The following is a 16,750-nucleotide window of genomic DNA, read 5'->3' as shown; positions in this document are numbered from 1 at the left end:
GGCTCCATCTTCTCTATAACCACCCTTTTAGGTAGTTTAAAACTGCTGTTAGATCCCCTTTTAGTCATGTCTTCTTGAGACTGAACAAACACAGTGCCTCTCCTCATATGTTGTGTGCTTCAGCCCCAAATCATTTTAATGGTCTTTAATGGAAATTGGTCATGTTTATTAATGTCTCTCTTGTACTGGGGAGGGGGGGGAGCCTAGACTGGACAATATTTGAGATACTACCTCACAAGTGCTGAGTTAGAGGGTCCTAATAACTTCCTTCAACCTACTGAATGGGAAGATTTTCCTTGCTAATTGCCTGTCCCTTTGGAAACTGGACATTAACATCACTCCCTCCATAGAGGGACTGCTTTGCATTTTTCCTCAGGCAGGGAAATGATATCCAACTATTAACATAAATAGTTTAGAAACTGAAGACTGTGTTGGAAATACTAGTTCTGTCAGTAACTGAAAATAAATCATATTGATTATACTCAAAGCCAGATATATTTTAACAGTTTGAGTTTGTGCAAACCCTTCTTCTTCTTATGTCCTTCATGGCTTTACATTCTCTGAGTCTGGAGTTTCAGATTTATATTGTGCAGCTGACAAGGGTAGGATATATTTGATGTTGTTTGTCTGTTATTTAAAAATAAAACAGAGTAAGGTAAACTGACCCTTGTGATAAACCACTAGTTGCTAACTTTAAAAAGAGAGGTGGTGTTTGTTAATGTATACTGATTTAATTTGTTTCAGGGTCATATAAAACTAAAAGGCAAAACAAAAAAATACAGAAACACTCTTCCCTACTGAAAAGGCCATTAGATGCAATTTTCCAGCTTTAAAGTCTCTGGTACATTCAGGTCCATCAGGCTGAATGACAGCCTTTCTCAAGCCCTGTCTGTGAAGAAGAGAGAGTTCTTGAAATGTTATGTCCTTCATGGAAACAATGTAAAGAAAAAGAACCCAAGCAAAACCGATAGAACTCTACTAAATGTTGGACAGGCCCCTGCTAATATCTCTACCATCTTGCCTTCAGAACAGGTTTCAACAGCCAGTGTGTCGGATCTGGCCATAATTTTGCCAGAAATAGTGCATTTAGAAGCTGGCCCCAAGAAAAGACGACCAGGTACTGCAATAATATCAAAACAGTCAGATTCTTCAAAAATGTCTCAGACGCCACTGAATCGACCAGTCATCCCACCAAGAAGACCTGGCTTTAGAGTGTGTTATATCTGTGGCAGAGAATTTGGATCCCAGTCTATTTCCATACATGAACCCCAATGTCTAGAGAAGTGGCATATTGAAAATGATCAACTACCAAAGCATCTCCGAAGAGCGGAGCCCAGGAGACCTGAGGCCTCTACTCGTGGTTCCTGTATGCGTACGGCCGAAAATGAGGCAGCATATCAGAGTGCTCAAGACCAGCTCTTGCCTTGTGAAAAGTGTGGCCGGACTTTCCTTCCTGATCGTCTCACTGTGCACCAAAGGAGTTGCAAAGGAAATAGCAGTGGTGTGGGGCTGTCAAGTTCTAAACCCTATAAATCTGGTAAAGGCCCAAGCTTTGGGTCTGGCTCAGCAAGTACTGGTCTGTCTGGTGAAGGTCAACAGAGGAGTGGGGCTACACCAGCCATTTCAGACAAGGTAAACTGCTAAGTATGTGCTGTATGAAAGGGTCTGGATGCATTTTGATGCTAGGCACTCCAGGGAAGACTGGGTTCTCATCACAACTCAAAATTTAAAACCACTTTCTTTCAGAACAATCTTTTGGCTCCATGGAAATATTTCTCTGCTGAATAGTAAGTAGAGGAAAGAGTAATACTGTGTGCATAAAGGTAACTATAGGATTCTTAAATCATATTTATTTCTGTTTCTTTTGATTTTCCTGTTGAAAGGGGATAGTTGGGTTCTCATACTCTTTGCTCCTGTGAAGCCATATGCCCAAAAGGGACCATTATGTGATATAGTTCATTAACAGATTCTGCTGAGCTGCTTAGGCAAGCTGTGAATGTTACATATTTCAGTACATATTAGGCATTTTTATTTAGTTAACATGAGATACGATGTTTCCTTGTCCTCTAAGCACTCCGGTGATTTTCATTTTTTACCATTATTCTTGACATTGGCATGGAACATTAGTTTACTGAGGACTGCATGTTCAAAGGCAGTTAACTCAGAATGTAACAACAACAAAATAAATAAGACTGCACATTCCTTTCCACTGAATTTGATTTAAGATCCAAGAATAAAGAAGCTGATTCACTTTACCCAAAAGCTACACAAAGTTTTGGAAAATGGCATATTTTTTCTGCACTTGTTTCCACGCGAGCTCTCTTTTGGCCGGGAGTTTTGTAAAGAGATGTCTAAATTTAGGCCTGGTGTCTAAAATAAATAGCCTGATTTTTTTCACTAGGTCTTGTACTCCTGATTGCCTACATTACTTTTGAAAATGGGGTTTAGCTGTCTCGGTCACCAAAGTAATGCAATGCTATACAGAGCATTCCTGAAAAGATTTTAAAAGTCAAAGCCTTGAACATGCTGTTTCTCAGCTTTCCAGCTGCTGAATAAAATGAAGATAATAGCATTACCCCACCCAACATGAGAATAAAAACAGTGCGAGGTATGTTTATATTATGCTGTTTGAGGCCACTGATTGATGGATAATAGCAAAAGAGGTCCACTACTCAGCTAAGTCTTTCATAACACATTGACAGATTTCATCAAACATGCAAATAGTGCAAAGGACTGTGCACATGTATCTATGGCTATAGGAAACTAGACATTTCCATTGTGTCCTGTGACATTGTACTATTGCCAAAGACTTTGCCAAAGACTTTGCATTGTTCTAAAGGTGATTGTACAATGAAAGGCAGTGATAACACGAGTGAACCAGAGTTGTTTTTCCTCTGCTCAGAATTTTGTATGTTTAAAAAGAAAATTTGCTTTTCTTATATCATGAAAAATGTCCAGAGTTACAGTGACATACAAAAACAAGTTTAGAGTGTGGTTTGGCATTGAGAATGACTTCATAAAAATGTTGCCCTCTTGTGCAATTTATCTGCTCCCTGCATGGATTCAGTCACATCTGCTGCCTTGTTGAACAACAACATTATTACCACTTTTTCCTTCTGTGAGCTCTGCAGAGCCAGAATGAAATGTATTAGAATTTCTTCCTCCTCGTGTCTGAACAACAGGTTTCCTCATTTGCTTTCAGTCAGTTACAGTTTTTCAATCTCAGCAGAACTAATGAGGCTGTACAGCTGGCAGGGTATAATTGATTCTGAAGGAGCTTATTACTGGTGATGACTTTCAAGAAGGGAAGATGGATTTCACCTCTTTGAGGTTCTTTATTTTAGTATTTTTAGACCCACCTTTTTGTACAGAGGTACAGTTTAAAAGCAGAGATAGGAATGGAAAGAGTGAAATATCCTGTGCTCCTGTGGACTGTTCAGGATTACAAGACTACTTCTAAGGAGTAGGCAAAGGAAACCTCTTTTCTGTAGGTTTAAATTCTCTATGTGAGTGTCTCCATCTCCAGTAAAAAGTTCTAAAAGGTCCACACATACAGGATGTTGAAAAGCACTAAGCTGACAGGGGGCCACAAATATGATATGCAGAGAGACAAGGTCTCGATCCGCTGTACAGTCTTCACTGTCTTTTTCCAGCAAATGGTTTTAATTTTACTCACTTTACCAACTACTCAGTTGCTTATTAATTATATGAATAGAGTAGTGAAATAGCAGTCTGCTTCAGTCCTGGCAGGAATATCATCAAGCTCAAGGCATCAGTTAGACCTGGTTAATGAGAAGGATGTAGATAAAACTGCTTCCAGCCCTCTTTTCAGTGGGCTGATGTTACTTCAGATAGTGTCCTGATGTGACATGAAGGAGAGGATCAGAGGGAATTTTTTAGAGAGACTTTGCAGGATTCTTGGAGGAGAAAAACATTGCGGGGAGTCCATGTTTCACTTAACAGACCTATTCTGAATGTGAATCAGTAAATTATTTAGGTACCCATTTAAATAACATCTTTTAAAGTCCTGATTCAGTAAAATGTCAGAGGGAAAGAATAATGAAAAAAATAGTATATGTATTTTAACAGAACTGTAATACTACTGTCAAATATAAAGAAAGATGCCCTAAATTCAAAAGCTGGATTTTCCTCATTTTAAAAATAGAGCTCACTAATTCTGTCATAGTCCATGTGAAGGGTGTTCTACCTTTCTAACTGCAAGAGCTTATGCTGAGGTGCTTCTATCCTGGAGCTCTCTTTCATTAGCAAGTGCAGGATCAATTAGACCAATATCATTACTGACAAATGCTTATGCAGTTTGGTCATAAATGCCCTTAATGCTGGAGACTCAACAACCTGCTTAAGCCATCTCTTCCACTAACTATCCTAGCTCTTAGAATACATGAACACATCAGAGTTAATCATGTCTGACTATGTAAAGCAAACAACAGTCTATGCTTAATAGACTGAAGGATGGCATCAGCTCAGAAATCTCGATTCTTGCATACTATTTAGATTCTGCTGTGATACCTTAGACAATGACAGTGATGTCTGGTACTATTGAAACTCAGACTTGTTCTAGAGCAGAATGTGTTTGTTATTCTTTCATAGACCAAAATGTTTCCTGCTGCCTATGTAGATGAGTACTAATGACTTCCTATGGATATGTTTTACAATTTTTTGGACAACAGATGGTGATAACTTTAATCCTAAAATTCTATCAGATGTATCACTAGCATCTGGTGCTGCCATCTGCTGTTTTCTTCCCATTGTTTTAACTACCTACAAAATAAAAAGATGTTAATGATCTCCCTTTTCTGTATTATAATAGAGAAGTCTTGAAAACCTATGTAACAACAAAATGTTGATGCCATATCTTGCTTTAGCATAAAGGTATCTAGCCACTGCATAAAATGAAAACACCTTAAGATGCCTTGTAATTCTAAGGAAGGTGGGAGGTCAATTACAAGCTTTCCATTTGTCTCAGTTGCAGCAGTTTTTGTTAGAAGATTAGTGACAAATACGTTTGCAAATACAGAAAAGTGAATGAATGGTTGGAGTGAAGCTCACTACATATTATTATTGTGAATGATAGAGGTTCCTGCCTTTCTGCATTTACATAAATGCCATGTTCACTAGACCTTTTTTTTCTTTTTTAAAGATAGCACATCAGGAGTAAAGTGGGATATTCTAGTGATTCCAGTGGAGTGAAATCTGTAGTTACCTGCATCATCAGGCAGAATTACCTTCTTGTTATTGCACTTCACACATAGGCATACAAACAGTCCTAACATTAGTCTGTTATTGTGGCCAGTCAACAGCTGAAAGCACTTCAGAACGCTGTGAAATGCTTCTTTGGGTGGTTGTGAGAGCCACTCTATGGATTCTCTCTGTCCCTTATGCAAAATGCTTGTCAGAGCAGAATGAGTGGAAAAGGTTGCTTTCATATAACATGATGCTGTCATTAAGTATTTATACTATTTTTTTCTGATCCACTGTTCCTTGGGCAGTTCAAGCCTATGATGAGAGCTATGATGAGAGCTCCGATGTGGATCAGGAAGTCTCTCCTCCTTCCATTAATTTACACGGATAATTAAAGGAATAAGAATTTGGGTGGGGGATCTTTTAGTCCTAGATGATAAATCTTTATAGAGCAGAGCTTGGGAGCCACTCTTAATGGGTGTACTTAAGAGGAAATTAAAAGCTTTGTTCAGTGAAGGGGGGGTTGACCTCATGTGTGGTCATAACAGCAGCCTGGGGCTGACCTCAGGTAATGTCAGGTCTATTGAAAATACATAGTTACATAGCCCTCCAAGTTAAATAACTTCATTCATGGTAACACAGACATACTTAACAGTCTTGGAGAAAAAAGAAAATACTGAGGCACCAGAGGAAAACCTAACTGCACTGTCAGGTATTTGTAGGTATTTTTATAATAACACATTTCCTCAGGAACAGACCTTCCCTACTACCCTTTTCAAAAGTGAAAAAGCAGTAAGCAGACAGCTTAGCCACTGACTTGTGAGTAGTCTGGGTTGGAAAGTTCTGGTGATTCCAAAAATAGTTTAGTTTCAAACTGCAGGCCTCCCGATGTGACATTCTGGGTAGGAACACTCTGAAAAGAAAAAGAAATGAAGGATGAATACCATCAGTTGCAAAAAAATCCAAGCAAAACTTATCATACCTAAGACTCCACAGGTAAGCAGTGAATGAGCTGTTACTACAGATTGTAAAGATATTCTCCCTCAGTTTTTATTTTCCATTTTTTTACAGTGTGTGTATTTGCAGAAAAGGATTTGTGTGTGAAATTTAATATGTGGTGATGGTTCAAACTCACTATATTTCTGATAAAAATCATTCCATCCTTACAGTGAGCTGATTTATTTTAATTAATTCTGGTCTCTACTGTTTCTTTCCTTTTCTTAATTGTGAAAGTTACAAAAAAGAAGGATTTCTATTTGAACAGATTTTTAAAACAATTTTTTCACCAAATAGCATTTAGTTATGCTGAATTGATAAACTTGGAAAACAGGCTTCTCTATTCAGCTGCAGGCCTCGTTTCTCTGAGTCACAACACAAAACCCATCCCTGTTAGGATCTGGAGAGATCAAAATAGCACTCATTCAATCTTCAGGTTTTCAGGTGAGACTGCCAAAAGAACCATTTCAGGAGCTTTGAACTGCAGAAATCTATCCAGATCACACAGGATGGAGATGACCAACCTTTCTCTTTCAGACCACCGGCAGCTGTTCAAAACTGAACAGTATGTCACAGTTACTTTAGAAGAAGTGTGATGGATTTGAACGAGGGAGTCAGAGATAAAAAGCTATTTCCATTCGCTAGGGAAACATATTTAAGGTAGAAAACACTTGACTTTAACCATTTTTCTTTTTTTTCCTTCTGTTACGTTAATTGGGAATTTTTTTTTTTTTAAGTGATTTTTTTTCACCCATCTTCTATCAGGACTTAAACTCTGGTTTAAGCTGTAAATTTGCTTTTGTTATTCTGCTCCATACATTGGAAATGATTATGATGGTGCATGCTAAACAACCTTATTTTTTGTTTGTTAAATGAATTCCTTTGTACCATCTTGGTAGTATAAAAAGAGTCCCTGCATACTGAATGTAAATCAAATTGCTATTTTCCAGTTTGCATCCAGTAAATCATCTATTCTGCTGAATGGCCAGGACCAAACTAATGAAAACTAGAAAGGAAAACGTGTTTTCAGTATTCTCACACAGCATTTTTTAGAAAACCACTTCTAAAATGCTACAAGCGCACCCATAATGAGCATGCCCACTGAAATGAGTCCCCTGACTTGAAGAGCTTGCATTATATTATCTTCACCAAAAGTTTACTGGAGTCTAAAAAAAACCCATACACTGCCTTCAGAAGATTCTGTATTAGGACCCAGAATCTTGCCTCAAAATCAGCCAAAGCATAAGTCAATAGCTGAAATAAGAAACTAGGTGAAAATTGGCAATGAAAAGTTATTGGGCTTCTAAAAACAACTGTGGCTATATTCAGCTATGAATAGGAAGAGAAGGTAATATACATATTTAAAATACTTTGTTATCGAAGATGACTAAGGAAATAGCACATGAAAGTTGAGAGCTTGAAAATGTGCTCAGAATGACTGGCTTTGTATAAGGTATACTTCAATTCTGTGCCAGAACTTTCCATATCAAGTTCAAGTTACTGGAATGCATGGACCTTTGTCCGGTGATGGGCCAGCTGAGAGCTTATGGGTAGATTAGTGGGCAGACTAACACAGGTGACGTTGTTGTGGGTGTCTGCTATAGCCCGCCTGATCAGGAAGAAGAAGTAGATGAGGCCTTCTTCAGACAACTGAAGGAAGCCTCACATTTGCAGGCCCTCATCCTCATGGGGGACTTAAACCACCCTGATATCTGCTGGAAAGATAGGACAGCAAGGCACAAGCAATCCAGGAGGTTTCTGGAGTGCATTCATGACAACTTCCTGTCACAGGTGTTCAAGGAGAGGAGGAAAGGCACTCTGCTGGACCTCATAAACAAGGAAAGCCTGGTTGAGGTTATGAAGGTCACAGGCAGCTTTGACTGCAGTGATGTTGGGTTTAAGTATCCTGAGAGGAGGGAGTGGAGCAAAAAGCAAGATCACAACCCCAAACTTCAGGAGAGCAGGCTTTGGCCTCTTCAGGGATTTGCTTAGAAGAATCGCATGGGTTATGGTCCTGGAGAGGAAAGGGGTCCAAGAGAGCTAACTGATATTCAAAAATCATCTCCTCCAAGCTCAAGAATGGTCCATCCTAACAAGCAGGACATGAAGCAAAGGTGGCAAGAGGCCTAGTGGATGAACAAGGAGCTCCTGACTAAACTCTTAGCAAAAAAAGGAAGCCTACAAGAAGTGGAAACAAAGGTGATGCAGGAGGAATATGGAGACACTGTCCAAATGTGCAGGGATGGGGTTACAAAAGCCAAAGTCCATGTAGAGTTGAATCTGGCGAGGGATGTGAAAGGTAGCAAGAAAGGCTTTTACAGGTACATAAGCAGCAAAAGCAAGGCTGGAAAAAATAAGGGCCCCCTACTGAATAGGGCAAAGGCCTTGGTGAGAAAGGACATAGAAAAGACTGAGGTACTCGGGGCCTTCTTCACCATGCTCTTTACTGGTAAGACCGACCTTCAGCAATCCCAGGCCCTAGAGACCAGTGAGAAAGTCCAGTAAAAGGAAGACTTGCCCTTGGTGGAGGTGAATCAGATTAGGGAGCATTTAAACAAACCAGACATACACAGGGACATGGGACCCCATGTGGTGCATCCATGGTTGCTGAGGGAGCTGACCAATGTCATCAGTCTCAGTGATCTTTGAAAGGCCATCAGGGGAGGTTCCTGAGAGCTGGAAGGAAGCAAACATCACTCCAGTCTTCAAGAGGAGCAAGAAGGAAGATGTAGGGGAACTACAGACTGGTCAGCCTCACCTCAATCCCAGGGAGAGAGATGGAACAACTCATCCTGGAAACCCTTTCCCAACATATGAGTGACAAGAAGGTGATTGGGAGTAGTCAGCATGGACTTATGAAGGGAAAATCACGCCTGATCAACCTGCCAGCCTCCTGTGGTGAAATGACTAGCTTGGTGGATGCAGGGAGAGCAGTGGATATTGTTCATCTTCACTTTAGTAAGGCTTTCAACACTTTCTCCCATAACATCCTCATAGACATATTGATGAAGTATGGACTAGATAAGTGGACAGTGAGGTGTATTGAGAACTGGCTGAACTGCCAAGCTCAAAGGGCCATGATGAGTGGCACAAAGTCTAGCTGGAAGCCAGTCACTAGGGCTGCATCCCAGGGGTCAATACTGGGGTCAGTACTGTTTAACATCTTCATTAATGACCTCGGGAGAGTGCACCCTCAGCAGGTTTGGAAATGATAAAAAACTGGGAGGAGAGACTGATACACCAGTTGGTTGTGCTGCCAGTCAGAGGGACCTCAACAGACTGGAGAAATCATCAGGGAGGAAACTCATGAAGTCCAAACATGAGAAATGTGAAGTCTTGCATCTGGGGAAGAATAACTCCATATACCAGTACAGGCTGGGGGCTGACTGACTGGAAAGCAGCTTTGCAAAGAAGGGTCTGGGGGTCCTGGTGGACAGCAAGTTGAACATGAGCCAGCAATGCCCCCTCGTGGCAAGTTTATTGGCATCATGGGCTGCATTTGGAAGAGCGTTGCTGGCAGATTGAGAGAGGTGATCCTTCACCTCTGCTAAGCACTGGTGAGGCCACATCTGGAGTGCTTGGTCCAGCTCCGGGCTCCCCAGTACAAAGAAGATATGGACATATGGACCAAGTCCAGGAAAGGGTCACAAAGATGATTAAGGGACAGGGGCATCTGACATATTTGGAGAGGCTGAGAGAGCAGAGATGGTTCAAGGGGGATTTTGTCTCAATGTGTATAAATACCTGATGGGAGGGAGTAAAGAAGACGGAGCCAGACCCTTCTCAGTGGTGTCCACTGACAGAATGAGAGGCAACGGGTACAAACTGAAACACAGGAAATTCTGTCTGAATATAAGAAAAAAGCTTTTTTACTGTGAGCGTGGTCAAACACTGGAACAGGTTACCCAGAAAGGCTGTGGAGTTTCCATCCTTGGAGATGCTCAAAATCTGACTGGACATGGTCCTGGTCAGCCTGCAGAGAAGATTGACCCTGCTTGAGCAGGGGAGTTGAACAAGATGTTCTCCAGAGGCCCCTTCCAACTTCAGCTGTTTTGTGATTCTGTGAACTTTTCCCAGCAAAAATACACTTTGTAGAGTAGTATTTCTTCATATAATAGAGTTTACATGTGTGATACAGGAAAGAAAGCTTATGCAGATTATTCACTAGTGACATATTCAGACTGTAGCATAAATGCAAGAAGAGCTGCCCAGAATTTCTTGAATACACTGATGGGCTAACAGAGAGAGTCATAAATATTGGAATAGGTTATGCCTTTGTCTTACACAGCAGAGGAAAAAATGAAATCTCCACCTCCCTTGCTTATGTGAGAAAAGTTTCCCATGTTTGGTCTGGCATTGCTCTCCCTCTACCTTTAATAAAAGGGCAGGAAATAGGTAGTCTTTTACTGGTATTCTGCAACCAGGAATGAAGGAAATTCTGACAGTTGCAAGAATCATCGATGTGCCTCAAAATGATATCTTTGCAGTATGTTTGCACTACTCCTGGAGTGGGGCTGGTGCTGACACCACGCCTAGCGCAGGATGTGCCTAAAGACACAGTCTAGTCCATAATCTGCAATACCACAGTAATTATATATTTTTCAAGCTTAGAATATGTATTTCTGAGTTTGGGGGTTGAGGTTTTTTTTTCTTTAGTTGAGCTATTTTTTTCTACAAACAAAAGCAGATCTGCAGTACAGAAACAATGACATGCTCAGAGTCCAGTTCTGCCCTCACTGAAGTCACTGGCAAGATTCACACTGAGATCGTTGGGATAAACAAACTGCTTGTTCCTTTTTTTTTGCCCCCAATCCTGAAATGTCCTATACTGGTTTTAATCTGTCAAGGTCAAGAATTCCACCAGTTAACCAATCTGTGGCAAAAGTAACACAGAGTTAGTTCCCACAATCACAAGTTTATCACAATTGCTCTCACTGTTTGACTTAAGAGAGATGCTAATGCTTGACACGATGCTTTAATTATGCTCTGCCTGGAGATGAGATTTTTCTGCTATTGGATTAGCACATCAGCAGTTCAGCTGAGGAAGATTTTATTGTTCCTTTCCATGTTCCTTCTGTTCAGTAGATAGATAAAAAAGGATTTAAGGGTTTGAGATTGTCACTGTACCACAGCAACTAGATCAAGCAGAGGAGTTCTCTCAGAATGTGGTAAGTCAGCATTTTCATGAATTTGCAGGCTGATTGTGCAAAAATAACAGAGTTATATGGCTATTATTAGGTGACATACATGAATTTTCAGCCCAATATCTGGAGAACGAGCATACCTGTTCCAAATGGCCAGTTAATGAGGCAATATCTCTTGTAAGGTTCAGGACTGAATCCAGATATACTGAAACTGATAAGAACATTAACGGTGATTTTACAGATTTGAAATTCAGCATGATTGTTTTCATTGAGTTGTCTGATTCAAAATTAATGTTGAAAACAACACTCATTCTTCGTTACAATTGTTATTTGCAGCCACCAGTGATAAGATGGCCACCAACAATTATTTGTTACATATGCGGCCGTGAGTATGGAACAAAATCTATTAGTATCCATGAGCCACAATGCCTGAAAAAATGGCATCAGGAGAATGAAATGCTACCCAAGCATTTGAGAAGGCCAGAACCCAAAAAGCCTGAAGTCAGTTACGTACAAGGTAAGCTACAGACCAAATGAGGAAATGGGATGAAGAAAGTGGGAGAAAAAAAAAAAATTAAGGATTAGTTTAGCAGTTTGCAAATATCCCCATTCAGTCCAAAGAGAATTTAGTCATCATAGGACTGTAGCTTGTTTTAATCTTTTTGTTAAGCATCCTATTCTCCTTTTGTGCTGCATCAGTGAGAAATAAGAGTAGTCATTGCCTTGTGGGACATGCCTCTTTATGTGTCAGTACCTTCTGAATCAAAACATGAAAAGATTAGCATTCTGCTTCACAGCTACATCATTACTTTTTGACTACTTTCAACACTGTAGAAAACCGTATTTTAAAATGATTAAAAGCATCCAAGAATAATGTGCAGACTTGACCCATGCAGACATTAAAACAAAATACCCTTCAGGCAACATAGCAACTGATATCTCAGCCAGGTTTCACACCTATAGTGTTGGTTATATTAAAAAAAAAAAAAAAAAGGCCCAACGCTAGCTATTACCCAGTGTTAAAGAGTGGCCTCTAAAATGGGAGTTCAGTGGTAAAATAAGAAAAGCAGTACTAAATGCATGAGAACTGCTAGAAATAAGGTATTTTTAAAAGCTAACCTATAATATATACTGTAGTTTCTGTTTTTTATTAAAATATATGGAGAGAGAAAATTGCAGTATCTTCTACAATTAGTATCCAGTGGATACTGTTAGCCCCTTTTTATTTACAAGCCTTAGAAGTGTACGTTGTGAGATATTATAAAGCTTACTTTATGAGACATTATAATATAAACACAGTGGAAAAATGCTGTACAGTAAAAATAAGCATTCTATTTCTGTAAATTATGTCGTGTTTGTGCATTTGGTCCTGTTCTATAAGATGCTGAGATCCCACTTCTTCAGATCAATGAAAATTGATGATCCCTAGCACCTTACAGAGCTGGGCTCCCGTATTTGTCCAAGGGGTATGTGCTCACTGTAGAATCAAGCTGAATTTTTATTTAGGCTTTGCTTGGAAGTTGATTCGCTTCCATTGGATGCCTTCCCTGGCCCTGCCAGGTGGTCTGACCTAGTTTGGGCCAAGTTTGGACCACTTGCACCCAGGTGGCTAATTCACCCGCTTTTTATTTGTATTCTCTGTAATTTCCAACAGCTTCCCTTAATGTCTGAAAAAACAGACAAGTTCTCCCCCAATTCGCTGGGAAAGAATCATACCTTAGATCACTTTACAGCAGCACAAAGAAATATGTCCCCAGGAGATGCATCCAAAAGCGAGCAGGATCAGTGAGAAGACTAATTATCTGTTCAAAATAATAATAGCAGTTCAAATAATATCAGTATTGGTTAACAGATGTCAAGCAGCTGAGTTGAATCTGCAGTAAAAGATAGGTTCAAAAGGCATTTTCATTACATTTCCTCTTGTGGTTCAGCTTTTTTAATTTTTACATGTGTGGTAAAAAAGATGGAGAAAGTGAGAATTGTGTCTGAAAGAGGAGAATGCAGAAGGACAATTCAGGTTATTTTGAAATACGCTCTTCTTATTATGAGGGAGTGGAAGCAGACATCTAATCTTTGAGAGAACAATCCAGCAAAAGGCTCCCGGATATGAATCAGAAAATTGTCTCATTTATGCAGTGAGTCATATCAGGCACCACACGTCTCCTATGAGGTGTTGTGTGCCCACACTTCCCCAGGGGGCACTGACCTGCTTCCAACATGTGTCCCTAAATGTCTGCTGATGCAAGTCTGATCAGTTCTGTAGCTTGAGCTGAAACCGTTGTTCCCCCTACAGTTGCCTCATGCTCCTGGCCTCAAGAAAATAATCTCAATATTTTTCTTTTTCTATGACATACTCTCGATCATCTGGTAAAAGCTATAACTGACCCTTAGACCACATACACGTACTGCATGTCTCAACGGTTTCTCAGTTTAAGGAGGAGGAGTTACCCTGTTGTTGAGTGGAACAGGCAGTGTTCAAAATAAGTTCAGAAATATTAACTGCTTACATAAAACTTTTTATAACTTACATAAATCCTTTTTGAAAACTAAAGTGTCACGGCAAGACAACCACTGCCCTGATTACACAGTGTTTTGTTTGTGGAATGCAACACATGCCTGTAAGGAGAAAGTCATCTCTCTTTTTCTCTTTTTTTATATTCAATAAACTTTCCAAAGTACAGAAAATACACATTCATTTCCTGCAAGCAAATGGGTTATTTGTCTCAGCCAAGAAAAGAAACACTACTTGGTTGCTCTTCTAACAAAAAGAACATTAGGAACAGGCATATTAAGAGATCTAAGGCTTATTGTGGTTATGTGAACCATTGGATATGAATCATATTAAAACTGTATGGGCCTTTAATGAAGAGATCCATGGTGTGCCAATGACAGAAACCATGGAATATTTTTAAATGTACAAATCCTTTTCTTTTTAAAAATTGTCTGATGCTAACAGCTCAAAGGCAAAAACAATTTTTTTTTTAGCCATCTTCTGTATTGTTATACCTTTTGGAAAGGACAAAGCAAATACAGCTTCAAACAAAGCCATGTAGGTATTTTCTTTATGCACTCTTCAAATGAAGACTCCAAGATCTAAATTCAGGTATTAAGCAACCTACCTGTCTGTTTTGGAAATGAATTTGAAACAACATTATGTGAAAGTCCATTTCAAGATGAAAGTAAATAAGATTTTTTTATACTCAAATAGAGTCTTGAAAAGACATCTGATGTGAGTGTTTGAAGAATGCTTCTGAACTTTCAGAGCAGTCAGTCTTTCTGCAATGGAAAGTAACTGAGAGTAAAACTGGGTTAGTGCGTAGATGACCATAGACACATTAGTGCAATGACCTCAGTGGAAGCTGTGGCTTAAAAGAACTGTAGGTTTTGTCTGTAAGAGGTTTTAGGCTTACCTGACCTTTAGTCAAGTTATTGGCAAAACTCGTATAGACTTCAACAGGAAGAAAATTGGGCCCTTGTCCAGGGCAGTACAAAGAGCACATTCTCAAGTACGATATGCTCCCTCTCATTGCCATGGTCAGATAACACATGCTCATTAAACAAAACTTGAAGTAAAGCCAAAGAGTGAAATTTGCCAATAATACTATGTATGCAAAGATGTTAATAATTAGCTAAGAATGCATATCATAACACACAGCATGATGTTTTCTCTGTACTTTCATACAATACAGAATGATTCAGTTTGAAGTTAATTTAATTCAACCCCTGGGACAAAAAGCAGTCTCTTTTATATATATATATATATATATATATATATTTACTATTTTACTTCTTTCTTTTCTTTCTTTTTCATTTGCAAAAGCAATATGGTTTGGTTAAAACTGAGAGGCTCAGTCAACAGGTATTTCCTGAAAATACTTTCCATAAAGAGCTGAATTTGGGTCTCCAGAATGAAAACTGATACTTTCTTTTTTTAATTTTCCAGCCAAAGGTTTCTATGATCTTGATTCTTTAAACAAGGCTGCCTGGATCAGCGCCCAGAACCAGCTAGTTCCATGTGATATTTGCGGGCGTACTTTCCTTCCAGACAGACTGATCGTCCACCAGAAGTCATGTAAACCGAAACCTGCAAAGTAAAGTGGATGTAACACGTGCATACATATGCATGCATGCTCACACACACACTTGTACACAGACACATGCACACGTAACTTTCAACCACACTGTGAGAGAAATAAAATCCAGCTGGAGAACGCGTTATCAGATCACATGATCTGAAGGTCTCCAGAGAAAGATCAGTGGTAGCTACTGCAGTGTGGGGTCAAATGCGGTGATTTTAGCCCAGCAGTAGCAGAAATGCCTCCTCATTTCAGATGTTCAGGTAGCACCCACCTTGAAATCACAGTTTGAGAGGGAGGACATAAGGATACTTGAAGGTAATGTTAAGTTTCATCTTTATTCTTCTGATCCTGTGCATTGTTGGGTACATGGAGTATTCAAATGAAGAATCCTCACCAGCTATTTTTTGAATCACTGTCCTGTCAGGATGTCTGTTGCCCGAATGTGACATGTTCTTCAGCCCTGCTTCTTTCACAGCCTTTCAGGTTTAGCAAGCTGGACCTTGGAAAGCAGTTGTGCCCTCTACATGCATTTCCCATTCTATGAAGCATGTTTGTTTTGCTATTCAGCAAGGGCCAGAAAGAAATGACCTATGGCTGTCTTTCACTGAGGAGATCCTCAAGAGAATATCCTATAGAGGTCCTTCTTGTTGTCTTGCTCTTCAACAGATCCATGAGAGTGGGAGAGATGGTGTAATGTCAGGAGCTTCCTTGTCAGAAGGGACATTTAGCTACATTATCATTAGCTACATGTCCTGCTCTCAGTGAATGCTGTCACCTACTCTTTCAGAAACATGAGTCAACTTATAGGAAGTCAGCATTTTGGTGAGGAGTAATTCTCTGAATCTCAGTGGAAACAAAGCCAGAGTGATGTTGGTCAGAAAAAATAATACTTTAAATAACTGGCTCAAATTTTGTCTTCCCTTCCATTAAAGACTTGTCTAATCAGTGTAAAAACTTCCAGCTGAATTTGACTAATCAGAGAAACCCCATCTTGCTACCATCAATACAGCCAAGACTCTTCATTGACCCCCACTCAAGAGCTTAAATCCATGAAGCACTCCAGTATTCACACCCTTGTGGGACAGTGGAGCTCACAAAGCCCTTGACTGCTACAGATAAAACATTCCCTGATATGAGAATACAGCTATGGATCACAAGCAAAGATTGGCTGTTTTTAGAAAACACTGCAGAAGTGCCCTCTTCTTGGAGACATTTCCTGCTTAAGAATGGTACTCATAGCATGATTTATCCTCTACTCAGTATACCAAACATGCCAAAAATAGTATAAGTTAGAGAAACACATCTTTGTCATGAACCTGGTAAAAGAAA

At 39.7% G+C, this 16,750-nt stretch overlaps 1 protein-coding gene across 2 annotated transcripts in view; it reads left to right on the top strand.

The window, feature by feature from the left end:
• Positions 1–15,624, top strand: part of ZNF475 (zinc finger protein 475) — a 32,545-nt gene extending 16,921 nt beyond the window's left edge. For both annotated transcript variants that reach the window (XM_067316139.1, XM_067316140.1), the window contains 3 exons: positions 1,028–1,632; positions 11,679–11,859; positions 15,286–15,624. In XM_067316139.1, coding sequence (XP_067172240.1) covers positions 1,028–1,632; positions 11,679–11,859; positions 15,286–15,437 — 938 coding nt within the window. In that variant the 3' untranslated portion in view covers positions 15,438–15,624. The remainder of the gene's footprint in view (positions 1–1,027; positions 1,633–11,678; positions 11,860–15,285) is intronic.
• The last annotated feature ends 1,126 nt before the right edge of the window (positions 15,625–16,750 follow it).

This window comes from Apteryx mantelli, chromosome Z, assembly GCF_036417845.1.
Source record: "Apteryx mantelli isolate bAptMan1 chromosome Z, bAptMan1.hap1, whole genome shotgun sequence".
Lineage (NCBI taxonomy): Eukaryota > Metazoa > Chordata > Aves > Apterygiformes > Apterygidae > Apteryx > Apteryx mantelli.
The sequence above is the reverse complement of the archived record's forward strand: the minus strand, read 5'-3'. Positions and strand labels throughout refer to the sequence as shown.